Source organism: Salvelinus alpinus, chromosome 10, assembly GCF_045679555.1.
Source record: "Salvelinus alpinus chromosome 10, SLU_Salpinus.1, whole genome shotgun sequence".
NCBI lineage: Eukaryota > Metazoa > Chordata > Actinopteri > Salmoniformes > Salmonidae > Salvelinus > Salvelinus alpinus.
Window position 1 is genome coordinate 64,395,176 of NC_092095.1, and position 27,065 is coordinate 64,422,240.

At 48.9% G+C, this 27,065-nt stretch overlaps 1 protein-coding gene across 8 annotated transcripts in view; it reads left to right on the forward strand.

Annotated features, from left to right (window-relative positions):
• The window catches only part of agap1 (ArfGAP with GTPase domain, ankyrin repeat and PH domain 1), a 245,605-nt gene that overhangs the window by 181,409 nt on the left and 37,131 nt on the right, over nt 1–27,065 (forward strand). For 7 of the 8 annotated variants that reach the window (XM_071330514.1, XM_071330515.1, XM_071330516.1 and 4 more), the window contains one exon: nt 8,910–9,071. In XM_071330514.1, the coding sequence (XP_071186615.1) occupies nt 8,910–9,071 (162 nt within the window). The remainder of the gene's footprint in view (nt 1–8,909; nt 9,072–27,065) is intronic. The other variant, XM_071330511.1, reaches the window with a different exon arrangement.

A 27,065-nucleotide genomic window follows, 5' to 3' on the forward strand; every position in this document is an offset into this window, starting at 1 on the left:
AGGGACCTAGTACTCCACAGACAGTAATGAGTCCTATTGGAGGAGGGACCTAGTACTCCACAGACAGTAATGAGTCCTATTGGAGGAGGGACCTAGTGCTCCACAGACAGTAATGAGTCCTATTGGAGGAGGGACCTAGTGCTCCACAGACAGTAATGAGTCCTATCGGAGGAGGGACCTAGTGCTCCACAGACAGTAATGAGTCCTATCGGAGGAGGGACCTAGTGCTCCACAGACAGTAATGAGTCCTATTGGAGGAGGGACCTAGTGCTCCACAGACAGTAATGAGTCCTATTGGAGGAGGGACCTAGTGCTCCACAGACAGTAATGAGTCCTATTGGAGGAGGGACCTAGTACTCCACAGACAGTAATGAGTCCTATTGGAGGAGGGACCTAGTACTCCACAGACAGTAATGAGTCCTATTGGAGGAGGGACCTAGTGCTCCACAGACAGTAATGAGTCCTATTGGAGGAGGGATCTAGTGCTCCACAGACAGTAATGAGTCCTATTGGAGGAGGGACCTAGTACTCCACAGACAGTAATGAGTCCTATTGGAGGAGGGACCTAGTACTCCACAGTCAGTAATGAGTCCTATTGGAGGAGGGACCTAGTGCTCCACAGACAGTAATGAGTCCTATTGGAGGAGGGACCTAGTACTCCACAGACAGTAATGAGTCCTATTGGAGAAGGGATCTAGTGCTCCACAGACAGTAATGAGTCCTATTGGAGGAGGGACCTAGTACTCCACAGACAGTAATGAGTCCTATTGGAGGAGGGACCTAGTACTCCACAGACAGTAATGAGTCCTATTGGAGGAGGGACCTAGTGCGCCACAGACAGTAATGAGTCCTATTGAAGGAGGGACCTAGTGCTCCACAGACAGTAATGAGTCCTATTGGAGGAGGGACCTAGTGCTCCACAGACAGTAATGAGTCCTATTGGAGGAGGGACCTAGTGCTCCACAGACAGTAATGAGTCCTATTGGAGGAGGGACCTAGTGCTCCACAGACAGTAATGAGTCCTATTGGAGGAGGGACCTAGTACTCCACAGACAGTAATGAGTCCTATTGGAGGAGGGACCTAGTGCTCCACAGACAGTAATGAGTCCTATTGGAGGAGGGACCTAGTGCTCCACAGACAGTAATGAGTCCTATTGGAGGAGGGACCTAGTGCTCCACAGACAGTAATGAGTCCTATTGGAGGAGGGACCTAGTGCTCCACAGACAGTAATGAGTCCTACTGGAGGAGGGACCTAGTGCTCCACAGACAGTAATGAGTCCTATTGGAGGAGGGACCTAGTGCTCCACAGACAGTAATGAGTCCTATTGGAGGAGGGACCTAGCGCGCCACAGACAGTAATGAGTCTTATTGGAGGGACCTAGTACTCCACAGACAGTAATGAGTCCTATTGGAGGAGGGACCTAGTGCTCCACAGACAGTAATGAGTCCTATTGGAGGAGGGACCTAGTGCTCCACAGACAGTAATGAGTCCTATTGGAGGAGGGACCTAGTGCTCCACAGACAGTAATGAGTCCTACTGGAGGAGGGACCTAGTGCTCCACAGACAGTAATGAGTCCTATTGGAGGAGGGACCTAGTGCTCCACAGACAGTAATGAGTCCTATTGGAGGAGGGACCTAGTGCTCCACAGACAGTAATGAGTCCTATTGGAGGAGGGACCTAGTGCTCCACAGACAGTAATGAGTCCTATTGGAGGAGGGACCTAGTGCTCCACAGACAGTAATGAGTCCTACTGGAGGAGGGACCTAGTGCTCCACAGACAGTAATGAGTCCTATTGGAGGAGGGACCTAGTGCTCCACAGACAGTAATGAGTCCTATTGGAGGAGGGACCTAGTGCTCCACAGACAGTAATGAGTCCTATTGGAGGAGGGACCTAGTGCTCCACAGACAGTAATGAGTCCTACTGGAGGAGGGACCTAGTGCTCCACAGACAGTAATGAGTCCTATTGGAGGAGGGACCTAGTGCTCCACAGACAGTAATGAGTCCTATTGGAGGAGGGACCTAGTACTCCACAGACAGTAATGAGTCCTATTGGAGAATGAGAGAAGAGATGAAGACATCCACACACTAGAAGCCGTGTAGCCAGTAAGTAGAGGTGAGGACGGGAGAGGACAGCTGCAGGGTTGTTAGTGTGTGGATATGTCTCCTTTCTCCAGTTAAATAAATATTGGATGGTTATGACATCGATGGCCTCTAGTCTGTTAGCTACTCTCAGTCAACACGCCCCCTTTATCCTCTCTGCATTGAGTTGCCGTTTCCCCTTAATGATGGAACAATGGGAGCAGTAATACTAATGAGTGTCTGTTTCATTAGGAGGCTGTTGTTCCCTAGACGCCTCCAGGTCTGTAGGAGCCGGGGGGGATCAACCAGGGACAAGGGGGAAAGGGGAGCAAGCTAGCGTTCCTCCCTACTCAGGCAGCTTGCTGTGGGGCTAATGGCTCGCTGGGCTGAGCTGGTCGAGGCCCACAGTCGCTTCGCTGAGCTCCAACCTCCAACCCTCTGACTAACATAGTGTTCCTATTTTCAGTCCTCCGTGGCTGGGGGGGATGTCCCTGGCATGGCATCTTCCTCCTTCAGCTCAGGAATGCACACGCAGGAGCAACCCTGTTCCCTGCTTTTCCCTGTCCAAGTCTCTTACAGTGGCTAACAATAGTCTCTACTGCCTCTCCTAGCTTGATTGGGTGATAGGCTTTAAAATGACGGCCCTGTCAGCAAATCTCAGCATTTCAATTATCTGAACCTTTCGCCTGTGGTCCTGTGTATTTTCCAAAACTGTAAACAGGAAGAAACGTATTTAGAGTTTGTGTGCGTTGCGGTGGCCCTGTGAAAGAGCCCATTGTGTGTGTGGGGGGAGGGGCAGCAGCAGGTGTCTTTGATTTGGCAGACCAGGCTGTGGAATTCCATGCCTCAGGAGCTGCACGGCCATCCTCTGATCTTCTACCGTAAAGTAGCCGACAGACAGGAAGTCACTTTACCTCCACTTCCTGTTTGCTATCCTCACTCAGAGTTGGTCAGCTTCACGCTGTTGTCACTAGTTACCACAGCCACCAAAATAGCTTGTTGGTCTTAATTTAAGCTTAGGTATAAGGTTAGCAGTGTGTTTAAGGTTTGGTTTCAAATCAGATTTTAAGAAGAGAAATTGTCATGGGTGGGGTTTAGCCAGAATTATGACTTTGTGGCTGTGGTAACTATTGATGACCGCTTCACACACACGGCTGGGATATTATTATGCATTTACTGTTCATGATAATAACACATTTAATTTGTAGAGCGCTTTTCATTTACAGACAGAAATCACAAAGCTCTTTACATTGTGAGCAACTATGTTATCACCCTATCAAAGAGCACAACATGCATGTCGTCAGGTTTCAGGATACAGTGTCTCAATGAGCCTCTCTTTATACCAGAGTTTGAAGGAGAAGAGCGAGAGAGAGGCTGGCTCACAGAAAAAGAACAAGGAAGACTGTTAACAACAGATACTGAGGGCGCCAGTGGAGGGATGATTGTAGAGAGAGATGGGGGATGCTGCGAGGGAGGGAGGGAGGGAGGGGATAGTGTGATATGTGAAGGTAGTGATGTAGAGAGAGGAGGGGGAGGCTGGGATGGGGGGAGATGCGGGTGAGGAGAGGGAGGAGGGGCTGCAGATGTGAGGGCTGTTAATCCCGGGCGGTTAATTGTGCGCTCCGGGATGGCATCTTGTCAGCAGAGATAAGTTGTCACGTTTTCCACTTGAGCTGAGACTAAACGATAGTCCAATAAGTTATGTCTGTCCTTGAGGCTGTCTGTTCTGTTCTGGGCAGCAGGCGCTACATCAGTGTGATAGGAGCTCGCTCCGTGCCAGCGGCCCCTCCCCCCCAACCCCACTGTCCACATCAGTCCCGCCGCCCACGCTGATATTGATGGGAACTGAATGTTATTTTATTCCGCCGCAAGTCACAGCTGTCAGCTCAGCGCATGAAAAGTGAAGCGTCTCGTGGCCTCCTAGCCTGATATCCTGGGCCAGCCAAATGAATGGCAGCTTCATCCACTGACTGCTATGAATGGCTCCATAGAGCTGGACACATCCACACTCAGACCCTGTATTACTGCTTCCCTAGCTGGACACATCCACACTCAGCTCCTGTATTACTGCTTCCCTAGCTGGACACATCCACACTCAGACCCTGTATTACTGCTTCCCTGGCTGGACACATCCACACTCAGACCCTGTATTACTGCTTCCCTAGCTGGACACATCCACACTCAGCCCCTGTATTACTGCTTCCCTAGCTGGACACATCCACACTCAGCTCCTGTATTACTGCTTCCCTAGCTGGACACATCTACACTCAGCCCCTGTATTACTGCTTCCCTAGCTGGACACATCCACACTCAGACCCTGTATTACTGCTTCCCTAGCTGGACACATCCACACTCAGCCCCTGTATTACTGCTTCCCTAGCTGGACACATCCACACTCAGCTCCTGTATTACTGCTTCCCTAGCTGGACACAGCCACACTCAGACCCTGTATTACTGCTTCCCTAGCTGGACACATCCACACTCAGACCCTGTGTTACTGCTTCCCTAGCTGGACACATCCATACTCAGACCCTGTGTTACTGCTTCCCTAGCTGGACACATCCACACTCAGACCCTGTGTTACTGCTTCCCTAGCTGGACACATCCACACTCAGACCCTGTGTTACTGCTTCCCTAGCTGGACACTTCCACACTCAGACCCTGTATTACTGCTTCCCTAGCTGGACACAGCCACACTCAGACCCTGTATTACTGCTTCCCTAGCTGGACACTTCCACACTCAGTTCCTGTGTTACTGCTTCCCTAGCTGGACACATCCACACTCAGCTCCTGTATTACTGCTTCCCTAGCTGGACACATCCACACTCAGCTCCTGTATTACTGCTTCCCTAGCTGGACACATCCACACTCAGCTCCTGTATTACTGCTTCCCTAGCTGGACACTTCCACACTCAGACCCTGTATTACTGCTTCCCTAGCTGGACACAGCCACACTCAGACCCTGTATTACTGCTTCCCTAGCTGGACACTTCCACACTCAGTTCCTGTGTTACTGCTTCCCTAGCTGGACACATCCACACTCAGCTCCTGTATTACTGCTTCCCTAGCTGGACACATCCACACTCAGCTCCTGTATTACTGCTTCCCTAGCTGGACACATCCACACTCAGCTCCTGTATTACTGCTTCCCTAGCTGGACACATCCACACTCAGCTCCTGTATTACTGCTTCCCTAGCTGGACACATCTACACTCAGCTCCTGTATTACTGCTTCCCTAGCTGGACACATCTACACTCAGACCCTGTATTACTGCTTCCCTAGCTGGACACATCCACACTCAGACCCTGTATTACTGCTTCCCTAGCTGGACACATCCACACTCAGCTCCTGTATTACTGCTTCCCTAGCTGGACACATCTACACTCAGCTCCTGTATTACTGCTTCCCTAGCTGGACACATCTACACTCAGCTCCTGTATTACTGCTTCCCTAGCTGGACACATCCACACTCAGACCCTGTATTACTGCTTCCCTAGCTGGACACATCCACACTCAGCCCCTGTATTACTGCTTCCCTAGCTGGACACATCCACACTCAGCTCCTGTATTACTGCTTCCCTAGCTGGACACATCCACACTCAGCTCCTGTATTACTGCTTCCCTAGCTGGACACATCCACACTCAGACCCTGTATTACTGCTTCCCTAGCTGGACACATCCACACTCAGCCCCTGTATTACTGCTTCCCTAGCTGGACACATCCACACTCAGCTCCTGTATTACTGCTTCCCTAGCTGGACACATCCACACTCAGCTCCTGTATTACTGCTTCCCTAGCTGGACACATCCACACTCAGACCCTGTATTACTGCTTCCCTAGCTGGACACATCCACACTCAGCCCCTGTATTACTGCTTCCCTAGCTGGACACATCCACACTCAGCTCCTGTATTACTGCTTCCCTAGCTGGACACAGCCACACTCAGACCCTGTATTACTGCTTCCCTAGCTGGACACAGCCACACACAAGATAATGAATTGACAAGGAAAGTATGAAGGGACATCTGTGATATGGTATGAAATTGACAATCATTACAATTGAAACAAATACACGCAACATGTCCATAGTCTAATTTTCACTAATGCTGATTATCAAGGGGGAGAGTGTTGGAAAGATCTTTCAAATACTGTGAGGTACTATTATAATAATTGGATTGTAAAAAAATAAATAAATGTTGACTTCGTTGGCTTGCAGTGTGAGGTGAGGAAGCTCACTCCTTTTTCTCCCCAATTTTGTGATCTCCAATTGGTAGTTAGTCTTGTCCCATCGTTGCAACTCTCCTACGGACTCGGGAGTGCCAAAGGTTGAGAACCATGCATCCTCCGAAACACGACCCTGCCAAGCCGCATTGCTTCTTGACACACTGCTCGCTTAACCCGGAAGCCAGCCGCACCAATGTGTCGGAGGAAACACCGTACAGCCGGCGACTGAAGTCAGCGTGCATGCGCCCGGCCCGCCACAAGGAGTCGCTAGAGCGTGATGGGACAAGGACATCGCAGTCGACCAAACCCTCCCCTAACCCGGACGACGCTTGGCCAATTGTGTGCCGACTCATGGGTCTCCCGGTCGCAGCCTGCTGCAACACAGCCTGGGATCGAACCCGGCTCTGTAGTGACACCTCTATCACCTCTATCACTGCGATGCAGTGCCTTAGACCGCTGCGCCACTCGGGAGGTGAAGAAGCTCAGCTAGTGTTGGTGAGTTAAGACTATCAGAAATCAGACATCCCCAAATGGGCCCTTTCCTTCATTGAACGTTTGCGAGAAGCAGGCCAGGTTTTTCTATGCATGCTCAGGGGCGTGCAGTCTGTCAACATTAACAGGACAGAGAAACCAGACACATGCTCATTGCTCACATGGAGCGTGTAAATGATGGTATGAAATAAACCACAACTTGTTTCTCACAAGTGTAGCAGGTTGTGAGCTCTGCTAACAACGTTTCCACTCTGAGAATGATAATGGTAAATTACTATAATTAATACATCCATTAACAGAAATTAATGTAACTAAATGACAGGGATAAACGGTAAATTGCCTGTTTTACAAACAGTAGGCTACCACGTGCATTCATAAGAGCATTGTGGGCCGTCTCTGTATAGCCCAGGCTACTATTCTACTTAGCGGGGATAGGAAGGGCGTTCATTCTTTTTGGTCTCGCCGAGGGCGGGCTATGGACCAGGACCGGCCCTGATCAGCGTTGATTAGTCTATAAATTAAGAAAATATTCTGTATCAAATGATACTGTACCATGCCAGGTTGGAGAGGATTGGCCAGTTGTCCGTTTGACAACATTAGCGCATTATAGGCCTCAGAGCCAGAACAACATTGTCCACTGCTGTTGAATAATGAATGAATAGTCAGACACATCCCCCAAAATGTAAAAGACATATTTATTTATTTACTAGCAAGCAATGAAAACGTGCATTGAATAAAAGAAAGTCAACACATCAAAGTGCCATAGTCTATAGAGCTGAACACCCCCGCGTCTAGCGTAGTCTATAGAGCTGAACACCCCCGCGTCTAGCATAGTCTATAGAGCTGAACACCCCCGCGTCTAGCGTAGTCTATAGAGCTGAACACCCCCGCGTCTAGCATAGTCTATAGAGCTGAACACCCCCGCGTCTAGCATAGTCTATAGAGCTGAACACCCCCGCGTCTAGCATAGTCTATAGAGCTGAACACCCCCGCGTCTAGCATAGTCTATAGAGCTGAACACCCCCGCGTCTAGCATAGTCTATAGAGCTGAACACCCCCGCGTCTAGCGTAGTCTATAGAGCTGAACACCCCCGCGTCTAGCGTAGTCTATAGAGCTGAACACCCCCGCGTCTAGCGTAGTCTATAGAGCTGAACACCCCCGCGTCTAGCGTAGTCTATAGAGCTGAACACCCCCGCGTCTAGCATAGTCTATAGAGCTGAACACCCCCGCGTCTAGCGTAGTCTATAGAGCTGAACACCCCCGCGTCTAGCGTAGTCTATAGAGCTGAACACCCCCGCGTCTAGCGTAGTCTATAGAGCTGAACACCCCCGCGTCTAGCGTAGTCTATAGAGCTGAACACCCCCGCGTCTAGCGTAGTCTATAGAGCTGAACACCCCCGCGTCTAGCGTAGTCTATAGAGCTGAACACCCCCGCGTCTAGCGTAGTCTATAGAGCTGAACACCCCCGCTTCTAGCGTAGTCTATAGAGCTGAACACCCCCGGGTCTAGCGTAGTCTATAGAGCTGAACACCCCCGCGTCTAGCGTAGTCTATAGAGCTGAACACCCCCGCGTCTAGCGTAGTCTATAGAGCTGAACACCCCCGCGTCTAGCGTAGTCTATAGAGCTGAACACCCCCGCGTCTAGCGTAGTCTATAGAGCTGAACACCCCCGCGTCTAGCGTAGTCTATAGAGCTGAACACCCCCGCGTCTAGCGTAGTCTATAGAGCTGAACACCCCCGCGTCTAGCGTAGTCTATAGAGCTGAACACCCCCGCGTCTAGCGTAGTCTATAGAGCTGAACACCCCCGCGTCTAGCGTAGTCTATAGAGCTGAACACCCCCGCGTCTAGCGTAGTCTATAGAGCTGAACACCCCCGCGTCTAGCGTAGTCTATAGAGCTGAACACCCCCGCGTCTAGCATAGCATTTTCATGACAGTCTTCATCCATAACCGTCAGTTACACGGTTATTCAATGACCTTCACAGCCCTAGTTGCTGTTTACTCTTGCGTACTCAACATATTTTCAAAAGTATTTCTGGTCCTTCATTGCTTCCATCTTCTTGTTGTCGAGAAGCAGTATTATCTAACGGTCTGTCTCTTTCCCTGTAGACACGGGTCTGGGAGAGTCTGTGTGCTCCAGCCCCTCCATCTCCAACACCACCAGCCCTAAGATGGACCCGCCCCCCTCGCCGCACGCCAACCGCAAGAAGCACCGGCGGAAGAAGAGCACCAGCAACTTCAAAGCCGACGGCCTCTCTGGTACTGCGGAAGGTAACGCCATCTCCCCTCCCCTCTCCGTTTTCCAGCCCTGGTCCGCTCGCTAAAACGCTCCCCCTAGCTAACGAACACCTAGGCTATACACTAACTGGGTCCTAGGTGCTAAGCTGCTCTGCTATTGAATGAATGCGTCTGGAAAAGAATGGAGCAACAAACCTAGGAAGTACAAAACTATGATTAACCTATTGATTTTCGATAACTAATGATTGTCAACGATGGCTTAATATCTGACTTGTCTTACCCTTTAGCTGTCTTGGACCAGGTAACTCTTTTAAAGAGATTTTATTCCAATGATATTAAACCAGATAAATAAATGGTACATTAAATTAATGAAACAAGGCATTTGAATATGATAAGGCACCGTATGTTGCCGTAGGAACAGGTATGGGAAACGCAGCCATGTCTTCCCACGAGCCCCCTGACATTACTCTGCTTGTGGAAGGGGGTTCTCCATTCTTTTCTCTCATCCCTCCATTCCTCCTCTCTTTCTTTCTGTCTGTCAGTCAGATGTGTGTTTTCAGCACTGCTAATAGTAAACATGACATAGTACTCTGTCACAATGAATGGTACTGAATGGATTGCTCTTAAACACACACGTTTACTTGTGGATACACAGGTTTATAGGCTCAAATACACTGTCTTGGGGTATCAAACACACTGATGCATCCTCACTCATGCGCACATACACACACACACACACACACACACACACACACACACACACACACACACACACACACACACAAAATGTCACCCACCATTGTGAATGGGAGGGGAACAGATGCAGAGTTGGTAGCAGATGTGTGATGTAATGTGTAGCACTTCCATCAGAGGGAATCACGTGGCTGACAAGACAAGTGCCTGTCTTCTGTCCCTGTCTGGGGTCACTCCATCTCCTCTCCTGCCTGCTTGGCTGGCTGGCTGGCTGGCTGGCTGGCTGGGACTGGGAGGAATACTGGAGCAGATAGACATTACTGGGAATGGGACATTATAATGTAGGGGGCTGAATGTGTAATATATTTCACCTAGCTTGCAAACAGGCTATTTTGAATGTAGGAAATGTATTAATTGAAATTACTATGAGTGCTGCTCATGTGTGTTTATCTGAGGTGAGTGTCCTGACACCGTTGGAAATCATTGTAGCACCCAGCGTGCTTTATGAAACTACCAAAGGCGTCCAGCGACTGGTTCATATCTTCACTCTTGAAACTGCTTTAATATTTGTCCAATCTCCTTCATAGTTAGAATGGGACTGGCAGTAGTAGCAGTAGTTTTTTGTATTTAATATTTTCACAATCGTTTCCTATGACCGTAAAAGAGCTTCTGGACATCAGAACAGCTATCGCTAACCTTGATTTGGACGAGGTGAAACTTATATTGATCATCCCGGACCAGGCACCAAAGCCCAGACACGAAGGAGGAGGAGACAGGCGCTGTAGAGGCCGGCGTGCAGGATACATGACGAGACTATATCGGAGAGTGGATAAACCACCTCTACCCGCTGTGCTATTGGCGAACGTGCAATCACTGGAGAATAAACTGGATGAGCGCCGTTCGAGACTATCCTGTCAACCTGATCTGAAGAACTGTAATATCCTATGTTTCTCTGAGTCGTGGCTGAACAAGGACATGGTAAATATAAATCAAGGTTGTTTTTCTATACAGCGGCAGAACAGAGCAGTGGCATCAGGGAAGCTCAGGGGAGGTGGTGTCTCTTATCAACAGCTGGTGCGCAATCTCTAATATTAAGGAAGTCTCGAGGTTCTGCTCGCCTGAGTTAGAATACCACATGATAAGCTGTAGACCATACTATTTACCAAGAGAGTTTTCATCAAACGAGCTAAATACCTTCTATGCTCACTTCGAGGCAAGCAACACTAAACCATGAGTGCACCAGCTGTTCCGGATGACTGTGTGACCACGCTCTCCGTAATTGAAGTAACACCTTTAAACTAGGGATGGATGAATATCGGCCGATATTAGCTAGAAATACCAACATCGGCATCGGTCCGATTTCTAGTTTAACGCTGATGTGCAAAACGGGTGTCAAAGCTGACGTGCATACCTATATAACATTGGTATATGACGTAATGACGCAACAAAAAATACAGTGCTACACAGAGCAAAAGCAGAAAAATACTAAGTGTACACTTCCAACAACTAAACAAGTTCAAGTCGAGCAGTCATTTGAAAGAGTAAGAACATTTCAGCGAGACAACTCAAAAGGCGAAATCCATTAACGCCAAGATAATGGAATTCATTGCCCTTGACAATCAACCATTCTTTGTCGTGGGTGATGTTGGCTTTCGCCCACTGGTCGAGCACCTCAAACCCCGGTAGGCGCTATTTTTCAGATGTTGCCCTACCGTAGTTACACAGTATTGTTGAAATCAACATCCATGAGCTACTTGCTATGGAGCTACTTGCTATGTACTGCTATTAGCTTCACGACTGACATTTGGACCAGCGATGTCAGCCCCATGAGCATGCTGAGTCTGACAGCACAGTGCGTCAACGAGGATTTCGTACTGAGGAAAGTCGTATTTCATGCTCATGAATGTGCTGGTTGTCATACCGCTGCTGCCGTTTCAATGGCATTTGAGAACATGTTTGAAACTTGGAAACATGAACACATGAACTCCTAGCTCCATTCGAACAACTGACTGGAGAAATAAGCTCATCAACTGCGTCTGCAGCAGACGTGATACCCTCTGTCATGGCATTGAAACGGCTGCTCAACAAAACTGCCAACATAGACCGTGGGGTTAAAACTTGCAAAAGTACTCTACAAGAGGCTGTCAACTCGCGATTCGGTGGCATTTTCTCGGAGCCTCTACTGTGTTGCCACCATGCTCGATGCTAGGTACAAGGACCGCTACTTCGATGCAGACAAGAATTAGGATTTACCTGAAATGTTAGACACAGCTGGACAAGATAGAAACGGACACAGTGACAGTGCGCACCGAGGAAGAGAGGCCACGGACAGACAGAGCTGAAACTTCACTGCTTGACATATATGATGAAATCCTGTTGAGACTGAAACGACTGAACAAGTGAACAACAAAATAGGTTTTGATTATGTTTTACTGGTAATGGGGACATACGTAAATGCCAACAAAATAACTTTTTGGCCAGTGTGTGTTTCAACTATTTAACTGTGCTAGAATGCTTAAAAGTCCGCAAAAAAATTTAAGTATAGTTTTGTTTTGGCAAGGAAAATAGCAGATATCGGTATTGTTTGGTTTTGACAAGGAAAATATCAGATATCGGTTTTGTTTTGGCAAGGAAAATATCAGATATCGGTATTGGCCAAAAATGTCATATCGGTGCATCCCTACTTTAAACAGGTTAGCATTCACAAGGCCGCAGGTTCAGGTGGATTACCAGGACAGGTACTCGGAGCATTCACAAGGCCGCAGGGTCAGGTGGATTACCAGGACAGGTACTCGGAGCATTCGCAGGGTCAGGTGGATTACCAGGACAGGTACTCAGAGCATTCGCTGACCATCTGGCAAGTGTCTAAACTTACCTTCATGTTTCAAGCAGGCCACCATAGTCCTTGTACTCAAGAACACCAAGGTAACCAGTCTAAATGACTATTGCCCTGTAGCATTCACATCTGTAGCCATGATATGCGCTGAAAGGCTGGTCATGGCTCACATCAAACCATCATCCCAGACACCATGAACCCATTCCAATTTGCATACCGCCCCAACAGATCCAGAGATAATGCAATTTCTATTACACTCCACACTGTCCTTTCTCACCTGGACAAAAGGAACACCTACGTGAGAATGCTATTCATTGACTACAGCTCAGCGTTCAACACCATAGTCCACTCCAAGCTCATCACTATGCTAAGGACCCAAACACCTCCCTCTGCAACTGGATCCTGGATTTCCTGACGGGCTTGACGAGCTTGAAGTTCCTTGTGTCCACATCACTATGGAATTATCATGGTCCATGAAGAGAGCACAACAACGCCTCTTCCCCCTCAGGAGGCTGAAAAGATTCTGCATAGGCCCTCAGATCCTCAAAAGGTTCTACAAGCTGCACCATTGAGAGCATCTTGACTGGCTGCATCACCTCTTGATATGGCAACTGCTTGGCATCCGGCAAGCGGTACCGATGCACCAAGTCTGGATCCAACAGGACCCTGAACAGCTTCTACCCCCAAGCCATAAGATGGCTAAATATTTAATCTGGGTAGCTATTGGTTAACTATTTAACTATCTGCATTGACCAATTTTATACAAACTCTTTTGACTCATCATACGCTGCTGTTACAGTTTATATCATCCTGTTGTCTAGTCACTTTCTCTACCTATATATACATATCTACCTCAATTACCTCGTACCCCTGCACATTGACTCCCTACTGGTACCCTGTGTATATAACCAAGTTATCATTGGCTCGGTACTGGTACCCTGTGTATATAGCCAAGTAATCGTTACTCATTGTGGATGAATTCCTTGTGTTACACACTTTATTCAAAAATGTTTTAGGTGGAGCATGCTTCCTTCACACCCCCAACCCAGCACACTTTTCCCGAAGGCCGAACATTGTGAGACGCTCCCCCAGCCAGCCGGCCTCTGTGCAGCCCCTTCGCCCCATTCGTCAGCGGGGCACTTAAGTGAAATATTATAAATAATCCACCGTATTGAAATCTTTTATCAGCTGTGGCACTTTCATTATTCAATAAGCGATTAGTAACAGTCTCCCAATTTAGCCATTAAGCACCACGCGACAGCGTGGGGCCTCTCTACGCCTGTCACACCACCACCCAGATGAAGTATCAGCCTGTCACACACACCCGTTATTCATGAGGTGAGGGGCCGTGGCGCGCCGCCCTCTGCTCCACACTGGTCCGTCGGCACCCTCACCGCTCCTTCTCCTTTAGACCAGGTAGGGCCACCGTGAGGTTATACGTCACTCTGACTATCTCTCCATGTCTCTCTCTTTCCTCCATGTCTCTCTCTTTCCTATCTCCATCTCTCTCTCTCCATGTCTCTCTCTCTCTCTCTCTCTCCATGTCTCTCTCCTCTCTCCATATCTCTCCTCTCTCCATGTCTCTCTCCTTGGTGTCTCTCCCTCTCATCTCTCTCTCCTCCATGTCTCTCTCTCATCTCTCCTTCATCTCACCATGTCTCTTTCCTCTCGCTCTCTCTCTCCTCTTTCCATGTCTCTCTCTCGTCTCTCCTTGTCTCTCTTTCGTCTCTCCTGGTCTCTTTCCTCTCTCGTCTCTCCTTCTCTCCATGTCTCTCTTTCCTCTCTCTCTCTCTTTCATCTATCTGGTCTCCATCTCCATGTCGCTCTCTGTTTTCTATTTCTCTTTTCTTCTGTTTTCTTTCTCCTTCAGATGTTAGTAAATTTACATAAAAAAATCTACAATTGTGTTAATTGTCTGATATTACATTATACTCACCCTGCTTTCCGTGTGTGCATGTGCATGCACACTCGTGTGTGTGTGTGTGTGAACTGAAAGGGATACTTCAGGATGGGATACTGAAAGGGATACTTCAGTTAACGCAATGCCTGGAAGTCTATGGTATCTACTAGCATGCTAGCGGTTACCATAGACTTCCAGTCATTGTGCTAACGCTAGTTAGCAACGTCCTTCAAACTGCACGCAGGCACCTAAAAATGGTATCCACGACTTCATTGGACTCTGGGGAAGTAGATAAAGGGCTTCATTGCCAACATCCTGAAGTATCCATTTAAGGTTGTGAGGAAACAGCAGGATTCCTATATGGCTAAAACAGGGAATCCTTTTATTTCTAATGAAAAGCTACTTGCTCCCTCCATCTCTTCTCCCTCCCCCCGTCTCTTCTCCCTCTCTCCCTTCCTCCCTCCCTCTCTTCTCCCTCTCTACCTAAAACAAAGACGCCACTCATCCTCTTCCTTTCTTCCTGCCACCCCCCCCCCTCCCCCCACATGCTTGACGCGTGGAGACCCCCTAATCTCTACCCCTCCATCCCTCTCCTCCCCCCTTTCCTCTCTTTCACAGCCACCTGCATCAGGTGTATCACTCCTTCCCTGTGTGCTCCGTCGATCACAGCCCCACAATTAACTGCCTCTCTGTAAGAGCACCTCGTTAGTTCGTTACCTAGCACCCCCTGGTTACATACACTACAGCGCGGGTTCCGGGTCCTCGCTGCGCGGGACCTTTGAAAGGTGATCTGACCGCGAGCCTGCTGGAGATACCAAAGTTGTCCCTCAGATTCAAGACTGGGGACATGAAAGCCTCCCTGTGGCCCGCCTCAGATGGGAGACAGGGATCATGAAAGCGCCCCTTTGGCCCCTTTGAGATGGGAGGTGGAGATGGGGCCTCACACAGCGCAGCAGACCAGCTGCAGGTCCCTCCCTCCTGGAGTGAGAAAGAGGCATTCCTGGAGAGGAGATGGATGTTAGTCAGTCAGGACAAAACGCTCTCTATGATCTGGTATGCGATCAAAGGATCAGGTGATTAGATAGCAGACTGTGTGATTGGGGGATTCATTCCACACAGGTCGTTAAAGAGAGCAGAAGTGGGTGTGGTCTGGGTTGTGACTGAAGCATCTTGATGCATCTATCATTTAGCCCTTAGAGGGTAGGTGGGTCTGCTGAAACGCTTTGGCCATTTCCCTAAAATGGAAGATAATTAAGGTCACTTTGTAGCCATAGAGGTACAGCAGGTGTGACACTAAAGGTCAACTTGTTAAAGGTCCCAGGTGGTCTTTCCCATGCAGAAGACCATCATTCGTTGGATGTACAAAGGACACGAAGTACAAAGGACCCAAATATTTTAGACGTCAAACACACACACACACACACACACACACACACACACACACACACACACACACACACACACACACACACACACACACACACACACACACACACACACTGCAGTGTGTGGGTGCAGATATAAATTACTTGAACATATATTGGGGTATTTCTTTGTGATTGCTCCAGATTCCTGTGTGGGAAAATAGCGCCTTGAAGGACAATAAGGCCGAGGCTCGTACAAGCAGTCTAACATTTAAACCTCACACACCCATTACCGGAATGTTCCCTTTTCCTGTGCTGTTGTGGGGGACCGGTGAATACATGTACTTTCTCTTCTGATATCGTTGTGTAGCAAATGTTCTTCGTAGCCTCGGGGGATGTTGGGAAAATAACAGTAGCGTCGGGGGGGGGGGGGGGGCTGTGAGGGTTCAGGGGCGAGACGCGAGGGGGAATAAGTGTGTATTTAGAGTGGAGTATGTACCTCATTATAGAAGGTGAAAGCAGAAGTCACATAGTCTAGGACCTGAACACCTTCAGTGGGAGAGAGGAACATTTTACCCCTCTGCCCCCCTCTGATAACCTTTTCTTAGCTTGGATTTGTTTTACATCTATTTTTTAAACCAGTTCTATTCGACTTGTTCTGTATATTTTTTGAGTTTCCATTCTGTGCACATGCCACTGCCAGGTTGTCATGGTAAATTAGAAGTCTCTGTGAATGATGTTAAGGCAGTACTGTTCAGCTTCAACTGTTCCTGTGTTGCTTCTACTGCTGACTTGTGATTTGTCACTGCAACTCACCTTAGCCCCTCCCACACAAGTCCATGCCCAGCCCATAACTCCTCCCACTATAATGTTGCTGGTTGATTACAGCTGACTCCTCCTCTAGTGTTGCTGGTTGATTACACCTGACTCCTCCTCTAGTGTTGCTGGTTGATTACAGCTGACTCCTCCGCTAGTGCTGCTGGTTGATTACAGCTGACTCCTCCTAGTGTTGCTGGTTGATTACACCTGACTCCTCCTCTAGTGTTGCTGGTTGATTACAGCTGACTCCTCCTCTAGTGTTGCTGGTTGATTACAGCTGACTCCTCCTCTAGTGTTGCTGGTTGATTACAGCTGACTCCTCCTCTAGTGTTGCTGGTTGATTACAGCTGACTCCTCCTCTAGTGTTGCTGGTTGATTACAGCTGACTCCTCCTCTAGTGTTGCTGGTTGATTACAGCTGACTCCTCCTCTAGTGTTGCTGGTTGATTACAGCTGACTCCTCCTCTAGTGTTGCTGGTTGATTACAGCTGACTCCTCCGCTAGTGTTGCTGGTTGATTACAGCTGACTCCTCCTCTAGTGTTGCTGGTTGATTACACCTGACTCCTCCTCTAGTGTTGCTGGTTGATTACAGCTGACTCCTCCTCTAGTGTTGCTGGTTGATTACACCTGACTCCTCTCCCTCTAGTGCTGCTGGTTGATTACACCTGACTCCTCTCCCTCTAGTGCTGCTGGTTGATTATACCTGACTCCTCTCCCTCTAGTGCTGCTGGTTGATTACACCTGACTCCTCTCCCTCTAGTGTTGCTGGTTGATTACAGCTGACTCCTCCTCTAGTGTTGCTGGTTGATTACAGCTGACTCCTCCTCTAGTGTTGCTGGTTGATTACAGCTGACTCCTCCTCTAGTGCTGCTGGTTGATTACAGCTGACTCCTCTAGTGTTGCTGGTTGATTACACCTGACTCCTCCTCTAGTGTTGCTGGTTGATTACACCTGACTCCTCCTCTAGTGTTGCTGGTTGATTACAGCTGACTCCTCCTCTAGTGTTGCTGGTTGATTACACCTGACTCCTCCTCTAGTGCTGCTGGTTGATTACACCTGACTCCTCCTCTAGTGTTGCTGGTTGATTACACCTGACTCCTCCTCTAGTGCTGCTGGTTGATTACAGCTGACTCCTCTAGTGTTGCTGGTTGATTACAGCTGACTCCTCTAGTGCTGCTGGTTGATTACACCTGACTCCTCCTCTAGTGCTGCTGGTTGATTACACCTGACTCCTCCTCTAGTGTTGCTGGTTGATTACAGCTGACTCCTCCTCTAGTGTTGCTGGTTGATTACAGCTGACTCCTCCTCTAGTGTTGCTGGTTGATTACACCTGACTCCTCCGCTAGTGCTGCTGGTTGATTACAGCTGACTCCTCCCCCTCTAGTGCTGCAGGTTGATTACACCTGACTCCTTCCCCCTCTAGTGCTGCTGGTTGATTACAGCTGACTCCTCCCCCTCTAGTGCTGCTGGTTGATTACACCTGACTCCTTCCCCCTCTAGTGCTGCTGGTTGATTACACCTGACTCCTTCCCCCTCTAGTGCTGCTGGTTGATTACACCTGACTCCTTCCCCCTCTAGTGCTGCTGGTTGATTACACCTGACTCCTCCCCCTCTAGTGCTGCTGGTTGATTACACCTGACTCCTCCCCCTCTAGTGCTGCTGGTTGATTACACCTGACTCCTCCCCCTCTAGTGCTGCTGGTTGATTACACCTGACTCCTCCCCCTCTAGTGCTGCTGGTTGATTACACCTTTTTTCCTTGATCCTTTTTTAGTCTTTATATTTGTGTTGTCTTCATTCTTCTACGCTGTCCTCTCCATCTCTCCTCCTGCTGCCCGTCGGGACGCAGCCAAACGTCAAGCGTGGAAACTTAACCGCGTCGGTAGTCTGCGTAACATATACAGCAACTGGGAAGGTAACTAACTAACTGACTGGTTAACCCACCATGATGGAGAGAGTATCAGCAACTGGGAAGGTAACTAACTAACTGACTGGTTAACCCATTCATTTATCATTTATTTAAGTCATTTAGCAGACGCTCTTATCCAGAGCGACTTACAAATTGGTGCATTCACCTTATGACATCCAGTGGAACGGCCACTTTACAATAGTGCATCTAAATCTTTTAAGGGGGGGGGGAGTGAGAAGGATTACTTTATCCTATCCTAGGTATTCCTTAAAGAGGTGGGGTTTCAGGTGTCTCCGGAAGGTGGTGATTGACTCCGCTGTCCTGGCGTCGTGAGGGAGTTTGTTCCACCATTGGGGGGCCAGAGCAGCGAACAGTTTTGACTGGGCTGAGCGGGAACTGTACTTCCTCAGTGGTAGGGAGGCGAGCAGGCCAGAGGTGGATGAACGCAGTGCCCTTGTTTGGGTGTAGGGCCTGATCAGAGCCTGGAGGTACTGAGGTGCCGTTCCCCTCACAGCTCCGTAGGCAAGCACCATGGTCTTGTAGCGGATGCGAGCTTCAACTGGAAGCCAGTGGAGAGAGCGGAGGAGCGGGGTGACGTGAGAGAACTTGGGAAGGTTGAACACCAGACGGGCTGCGGCGTTCTGGATGAGTTGTAGGGGTTTAATGGCACAGGCAGGGAGCCCAGCCAACAGCGAGTTGCAGTAATCCAGACGGGAGATGACAAGTGCCTGGATTAGGACCTGCGCCGCTTCCTGTGTGAGGCAGGGTCGTACTCTGCGGATGTTGTAGAGCATGAACCTACAGGAACGGGCCACCGCCTTGATGTTGGTTGAGAACGACAGGGTGTTGTCCAGGATCACGCCAAGGTTCTTAGCGCTCTGGGAGGAGGACACAATGGAGTTGTCAACCGTGATGGCGAGATCATGGAACGGGCAGTCCTTCCCCGGGAGGAAGAGCAGCTCCGTCTTGCCGAGGTTCAGCTTGAGGTGGTGATCCGTCATCCACACTGATATGTCTGCCAGACATGCAGAGATGCGATTCGCCACCTGGTCATCAGAAGGGGGAAAGGAGAAGATTAGTTGTGTGTCGTCTGCATAGCAATGATAGGAGAGACCATGTGAGGTTATGACAGAGCCAAGTGACTTGGTGTATAGCGAGAATAGGAGAGGGCCTAGAACAGAGCCCTGGGGGACACCAGTGGTGAGAGCACGTGGTGAGGAGACAGATTCTCGCCACGCCACCTGGTAGGAGCGACCTGTCAGGTAGGACGCAATCCAAGCGTGGGCCGCGCCGGAGATGCCCAACTCGGAGAGGGTGGAGAGGAGGATCTGATGGTTCACAGTATCGAAGGCAGCCGATAGGTCTAGAAGGATGAGAGCAGAGGAGAGAGAGTTAGCTTTAGCAGTGCGGAGCGCCTCCGTGATACAGAGAAGAGCAGTCTCAGTTGAATGACTAGTCTTGAAACCTGACTGATTTGGATCAAGAAGGTCATTCTGAGAGAGATAGCGGGAGAGCTGGCCAAGGACGGCACGTTCAAGAGTTTTGGAGAGAAAAGAAAGAAGGGATACTGGTCTGTAGTTGTTGACATCGGAGGGATCGAGTGTAGGTTTTTTCAGAAGGGGTGCAACTCTCGCTCTCTTGAAGACGGAAGGGACGTAGCCAGCGGTCAGGGATGAGTTGATGAGCGAGGTGAGGTAAGGGAGAAGGTCTCCGGAAATGGTCTGGAGAAGAGAGGAGGGGATAGGGTCAAGCGGGCAGGTTGTTGGGCGGCCGGCCGTCACAAGACGCGAGATTTCATCTGGAGAGAGAGGGGAGAAAGAGGTCAGAGCACAGGGTGGGGCAGTGTGAGCAGAACCAGCGGTGTCGTTTGACTTAGCAAACGAGGATCGGATGTCGTCGACCTTCTTTTCAAAATGGTTGACGAAGTCATCTGCAGAGAGGGAGGAGGGGGGGGGAGGGGGAGGAGGATTCAGGAGGGAGGAGAAGGTGGCAAAGAGCTTCCTGGGGTTAGAGGCAGATGCTTGGAATTTAGAGTGGTAGAAAGTGGCTTTAGCAGCAGAGACAGAAGAGGAAAATGTAGAGAGGAGGGAGTGAAAGGATGCCAGGTCCGCAGGGAGGCGAGTTTTCCTCCATTTCCGCTCGGCTGCCCGGAGCCCTGTTCTGTGAGCTCGCAATGAGTCGTCGAGCCACGGAGCGGGAGGGGAGGACCGAGCCGGCCTGGAGGATAGGGGACATAGAGAGTCAAAGGATGCAGAAAGGGAGGAGAGGAGGGTTGAGGAGGCAGAATCAGGAGATAGGTTGGAGAAGGTTTGAGCAGAGGGAAGAGATGATAGGATGGAAGAGGAGAGGGTAGCGGGGGAGAGAGAGCGAAGGTTGGGACGGCGCGATACCATCCGAGTAGGGGCAGTGTGGGAAGTGTTGGATGAGAGCGAGAGGGAAAAGGATACAAGGTAGTGGTCGGAGACTTGGAGGGGAGTTGCAATGAGGTTAGTGGAAGAACAGCATCTAGTAAAGATGAGGTCGAGCGTATTGCCTGCCTTGTGAGTAGGGGGGGAAGGTGAGAGGGTGAGGTCAAAAGAGGAGAGGAGTGGAAAGAAGGAGGCAGAGAGGAATGAGTCAAAGGTAGACGTGGGGAGGTTAAAGTCGCCCAGAACTGTGAGAGGTGAGCCGTCCTCAGGAAAGGAGCTAATCAAGGCATCGAGCTCATTGATGAACTCTCCGAGGGAACCTGGAAGGCGATAAATGATAAGGATGTTAAGCTTGAAAGGGCTGGTAACTGTGACAGCATGGAATTCAAAGGAGGCGATAGACAGATGGGTAAGGGGAGAAAGAGAGAATGACCACTTGGGAGAGATGAGGATCCCGGTGCCACCACCCCGCTGACCAGAAGCTCTCGGGGTGTGCGAGAACACGTGGGCGGACGAAGAGAGAGCAGTAGGAGTAGCAGTGTTATCTGTGGTGATCCATGTTTCCGTCAGTGCCAGGAAGTCGAGGGACTGGAGGGAGGCATAGGCTGAGATGAACTCTGCCTTGTTGGCCGCAGATCGGCAGTTCCAGAGGCTACCGGAGACCTGGAACTCCACGTGGGTCGTGCGCGCTGGGACCACCAGATTAGGGTGGCCGATGCCACGCGGTGTGGAGCGTTTGTATGGTCTGTGCAGAGAGGAGAGAACAGGGATAGACAGACACATAGTTGACAGGCTACAGAAGAGACTACGCTAATGCAAAGGAGATTGGAGTGGCAAGTGGACTACGCGTCTCGAATGTTCAGAAAGTTAAGCTTACGTAGCAAGAATCTTATTGACTAAAAATGATTAAGATGATACAGTACTGCTGAAGTAGGCTAGCTGGCAGTGGCTGCGTTGTTGACTTTGTAGGCTAGCTGGCAGTTGTTGACTTTGTAGGCTAGCTGGCAGTGGCTGCGTTGTTGACACTACACTAATCAAGTCGTTCCGTTGAGTGTAATAGTATCTACAGTGCTGCTATTCGGGGGCTAGCTGGCTAGCTAGCAGTGTTGATTACGTTACGTTGCGTTAAAAGAACGACAATAGCTGGCTAGCTAACCTAGAAAATCGCTCTAGACTACACAATTATCTTTGATACAAAGACGGCTATGTAGCTAGCTATGTAGCTAGCTACGATCAAACAAATCAAACCGTTGTACTGTAATGAAATGAAATGAAAATGTGATACTACCTGTGGAGCGAAGCGGAATGCGACCGGGTTGTTGAGTGCAGAAGTTCTATTCGGTAGACGTTGGCTAGCTGTTGGCTAGCTAGCAGTGTCTCCTACGTTAAGGACGACAGATAGCTGGCTAGCTAGCCTCGGTAAATTAAGATAATCACTCTAAAACTACACACTCTAAACTACACAATTATCTTGGATACGAAGACAGCAAAGACAACTATGTAGCTAGCTAACACTACACTAATCAAGTCGTTCAGTTGGGTGTAATAGTTGCTACAGTGCTGCTATTCGGTAGACGGTGGACGTTTGCTAGCTGGCTAGCTGCTGGGCAGATGGCAGATAGCAGTGTAGACTGCGTTAGGACGACGAAATACGATAATTACGCAATTATCTTTGATACAAAGACGGCTATGTAGCTAGCTAAGAAGAAATTGCTAAGATTAGACAAATTAAACCGTTGTACTATAATGAAATGTAATGAAATGTAATGAAAAGTTATACTACCTGCGGACCAAAGTGCTGCTATTCGGTAGACGGTGGACGTTTGCTAGCTGGCTAGCTGCTGGGCAGATGGCAGATAGCAGTGTAGTGTCCTTTGTTATTTGATGTGCCTCACTGCATGGAACCTCCTTGTGTGTCCTTTCTCTCTGGTTGAACCCACCATGATGGAGAGAGTAACAGCAACTGGGAAGGTAACTAACTAACTGACTGGTTAACCCACCATGATGGAGAGAGTAACAGCAACTGGGAAGGTAACTAACTAACTGACTGGTTAACCCACCATGATGGAGAGAGTAACAGCAACTGGGAAGGTAACTAACTAACTGACTGGTTAACCCACCATGATGGAGAGAGTATCAGCAACTGGGAAGGTAACTAACTAACTGACTGGTTAACCCACCATGATGGAGAGAGTAACAGCAACTGGGAAGGTAACTAACTAACTGACTGGTTAACCCACCATGATGGAGAGAGTAACAGCAACTGGGAAGGTAACTAACTAACTGACTGGTTAACCCACCATGATGGAGAGAGTAACAGTAACTGGGAAGGTAACTAACTAACTGACTGGTTAACCCACCGTGATGGAGAGAGTAACAGCAACTGGGAAGGTAACTAACTAACTGACTGGTTAACCCACCGTGATGGAGAGAGTAACAGCAACTGGGAAGGTAACTAACTAACTGACTGGTTAACCCACCATATCAGCAACTGGGAAGGTAACTAACTAACTGACTGGTTAACCCACCATGATGGAGAGAGTAACAGCAACTGGGAAGGTAACTAACTAACTGACTTGTTAACCCACCATGATGAGGAGAGTAACAGTAACTGGGAAGGTAACTAACTGACTTGTTAACCCACCATGATGGAGAGAGTAACAGTAACTGGGAAGGTAACTAACTGACTTGTTAACCCACCATGATGGAGAGAGTAACAGTAACTGGGAAGGTAACTAACTAACTGACTGGTTAACCCACCATGATGGAGAGAGTAACAGCAACTGGGAAGGTAACTAACTAACTGACTGGTTAACCCACCATGATGGAGAGAGTAACAGCAACTGGGAAGGTAACTAACTAACTGACTGGTTAACCCACCATGATGGAGAGAGTAACAGCAACTGGGAAGGTAACTAACTAACTGACTTGTTAACCCACCATGATGGAGAGAGTAACAGCAACTGGGAAGGTAACTAACTAACTGACTGGTTAACCCACCATGATGGAGAGAGTAACAGCAACTGGGAAGGTAACTAACTAACTGACTTGTTAACCCACCATGATGGAGAGAGTAACAGCAACTGGGAAGGTAACTAACTAACTGACTGGTTAACCCACCATGATGGAGAGAGTATCAGCAACTGGGAAGGTAACTAACTAACTGACTGGTTAACCCACCATGATGGAGAGAGTATCAGTAACTGGGAAGGTAACTAACTAACTGACTGGTTAACCCACCATGATGGAGAGAGTAACAGTAACTGGGAAGGTAACTAACTAACTGACTGGTTAACCCACCATGATGGAGAGAGTATCAGCAACTGGGAAGGTAACTAACTAACTGACTGGTTAACCCACCATGATGGAGAGAGTAACAGTAACTGGGAAGGTAACTAACTAACTGACTGGTTAACCCACCATGATGGAGAGAGTATCAGTAACTGGGAAGGTAACTAACTAACTGACTGGTTAACCCACCATGATGGAGAGAGTAACAGTAACTGGGAAGGTAAATAACTAACTGACTGGTTAACCCACCATGATGGAGAGAGTATCAGTAACTGGGAAGGTAACTAACTAACTGACTGGTTAACCCACCATGATGGAGAGAGTAACAGTAACTGGGAAGGTAACTAACTAACTGACTGGTTAACCCACCATGATGGAGAGAGTAACTGGGAAGGTAACTAACTAACTGACTGGTTAACCCACCATGATGGAGATAATTCACACACCCAAGATGGCAGTCTTCCACTCCACAATGTCCAGCTGTCTCCATCTTTGCCCTTTGACCTGTCTCAGTGGACATGTTTGCACGTCCACCTGTCTCCATCTTTGCCCTCTGACCTGTCTCAGTGGACATGTTTGCGCCTCATGTCCATGTGTACTTTCCTCCTTCCCTCCCGTCCCCCTCTCACTGCCAAGACACTTTAGTCACACAGAGCATCCTGGAGCATGCGCTCTCTCTGGTGTCATCGACGGCACGGTGTGTGTGTGTGGTGCCTTGTGACTTTCCCCCCTGTGCTTCGGCAGTCTCCAACTTAACTCGTGGCTCATGGTTTTTACTGTATGTGATGGACAGCATCAGGCATCATAATCAACAGCAGGAAGAGTTCCCTATATTCCATTGGCCAACCCCCCCCCCTTTTATATTATGTACTTGTTCAATAAGAAATAAATATTTATTTATTGAGACGTGAACAATTGCTTCACTTTTTTCCAGGTTATTAATGCTGTAAAATGGTGGTAATACTACAGGGAGTAATGACCTGTTTCACCAAGCAATACTGTGTGCACTGACATTTAAGGCTTTTAATTTCTGTTTCCTGAGCCTCACCCCTCCTTCCCCCTCTCCTTTTCCCAGACGCATCCTCCCCCCTCATTGCAGACCCACCCCAACCCCACATACACCCTCTCTCTCTTGGGTTACTCTTGCAGGGCCTGGGCCTAAGCCCTGGTCCATCCACATGTTTTTAGTGCTGCCTTTCCTCTGTACTGCCTGGAATTGGTGAAGGGTCTATATTATATTTGGGTGTGTATTGTTGTGCTGTTAAAGATTGGCCATGTCAGAGTTCACAAATTGCCCCGACGACAGCACCACTCTCTCTCTTTGCTCTCTCTCTCGCTCTCCCCTGTAGCTCAGAGCAGTGGTGTGATTACTACGAGTGGCGGGGCGACGGAGAGTGTGAGTGTGTGTCCCTGCGTGTGTGCCTGAAAGAGTATATCAAATAAAGGCCGATGTGTATTATACATCAGTGTGTGTGTGTGAGTGCCATTTCCCTTTGAGAAATCTCAGGTTAACAGATAGCTTATGTTGTGATACACATATCAAATCTAACCAAGGGCCTTCTCACACTGCCGGACAGGTTTCAGTTCAGACTGCGCTATATCAGAGACGTATAGGAGACAGACAGACAGACACAGGCTGTGGTATATCAGGGCAGTGTAGGAGACAGACAGGCTGTGGTATATCAGGGCAGTATAGGAGAGAGACAGGCTATGGTATATCAGGGCAGTGTAGGAGACAGACAGACAGGATGTGATATATCAGTACAGTGTAGGAGACAGACAGACAGACAGGATGTGGTATATCAGGGCAGTGTAGGAGACAGACAGGATGTGGTATATCAGGGCAGTGTAGGAGAGAGACAGGATGTGGTATATCAGGGCAGTATAGGAGACAGACAGACAGGATGTGGTATATCAGTACAGTGTAGGAGACAGACAGACAGACAGACAGACAGGCTGTGGTATATCAGGGCAGTGTAGGAGACAGACAGACAGACAGGCTGTGGTATATCAGGGCAGTGTAGGAGACAGACAGACAGGATGTGGTATATCAGGGCAGTGTAGGAGACAGACAGGATGTGGTATATCAGGGCAGTGTAGGAGAGAGACATGATGTGGTATATCAGGGCAGTATAGGAGACAGACAGACAGGCTGTGGTATATCAGGGCAGTGTAGGAGACAGACAGACAGACAGGCTGTGGTATATCAGGGCAGTGTAGGAGGCAGACAGACAGGCTGTGGTATATCAGGGCAGTGTAGGAGACAGACAGGATGTGGTATATCAGGGCAGTGTAGGAGAGAGACAGGATGTGGTATATCAGGGCAGTGTAGGAGGGAGACAGGATGTGGTATATCAGGGCAGTATAGGAGAGAGACAGGATGTGGTATATCAGGGCAGTGTAGGAGACAGAGAGACATGCTGTGGTATATCAGGGCAGTATAGGAGAGAGGCAGGATGTGGTGTATCAGGGCAGTGTAGGAGAGAGACAGGCTGTGGTATATCAGGGCAGTGTAGGAGACAGACAGACAGACAGACAGACAGGATGTGGTATATCAGTACAGTGTAGGAGACAGACAGACAGGATGTGGTATATCAGGGCAGTGTAGGAGAGAGAGAGACAGGCTGTGGTATATCAGGGCAGTGTAGGAGAGAGACAGGCTGTGGTATATCAGGGCAGTGTAGGAGACAGACAGACAGACAGGATGTGGTATATCAGGGCCGTATAGGAGACAGACAGGATGTGGTATATCAGGGCAGTGTAGGAGACAGACAGACAGACAGGATGTGGTATATCAGGGCAGTATAG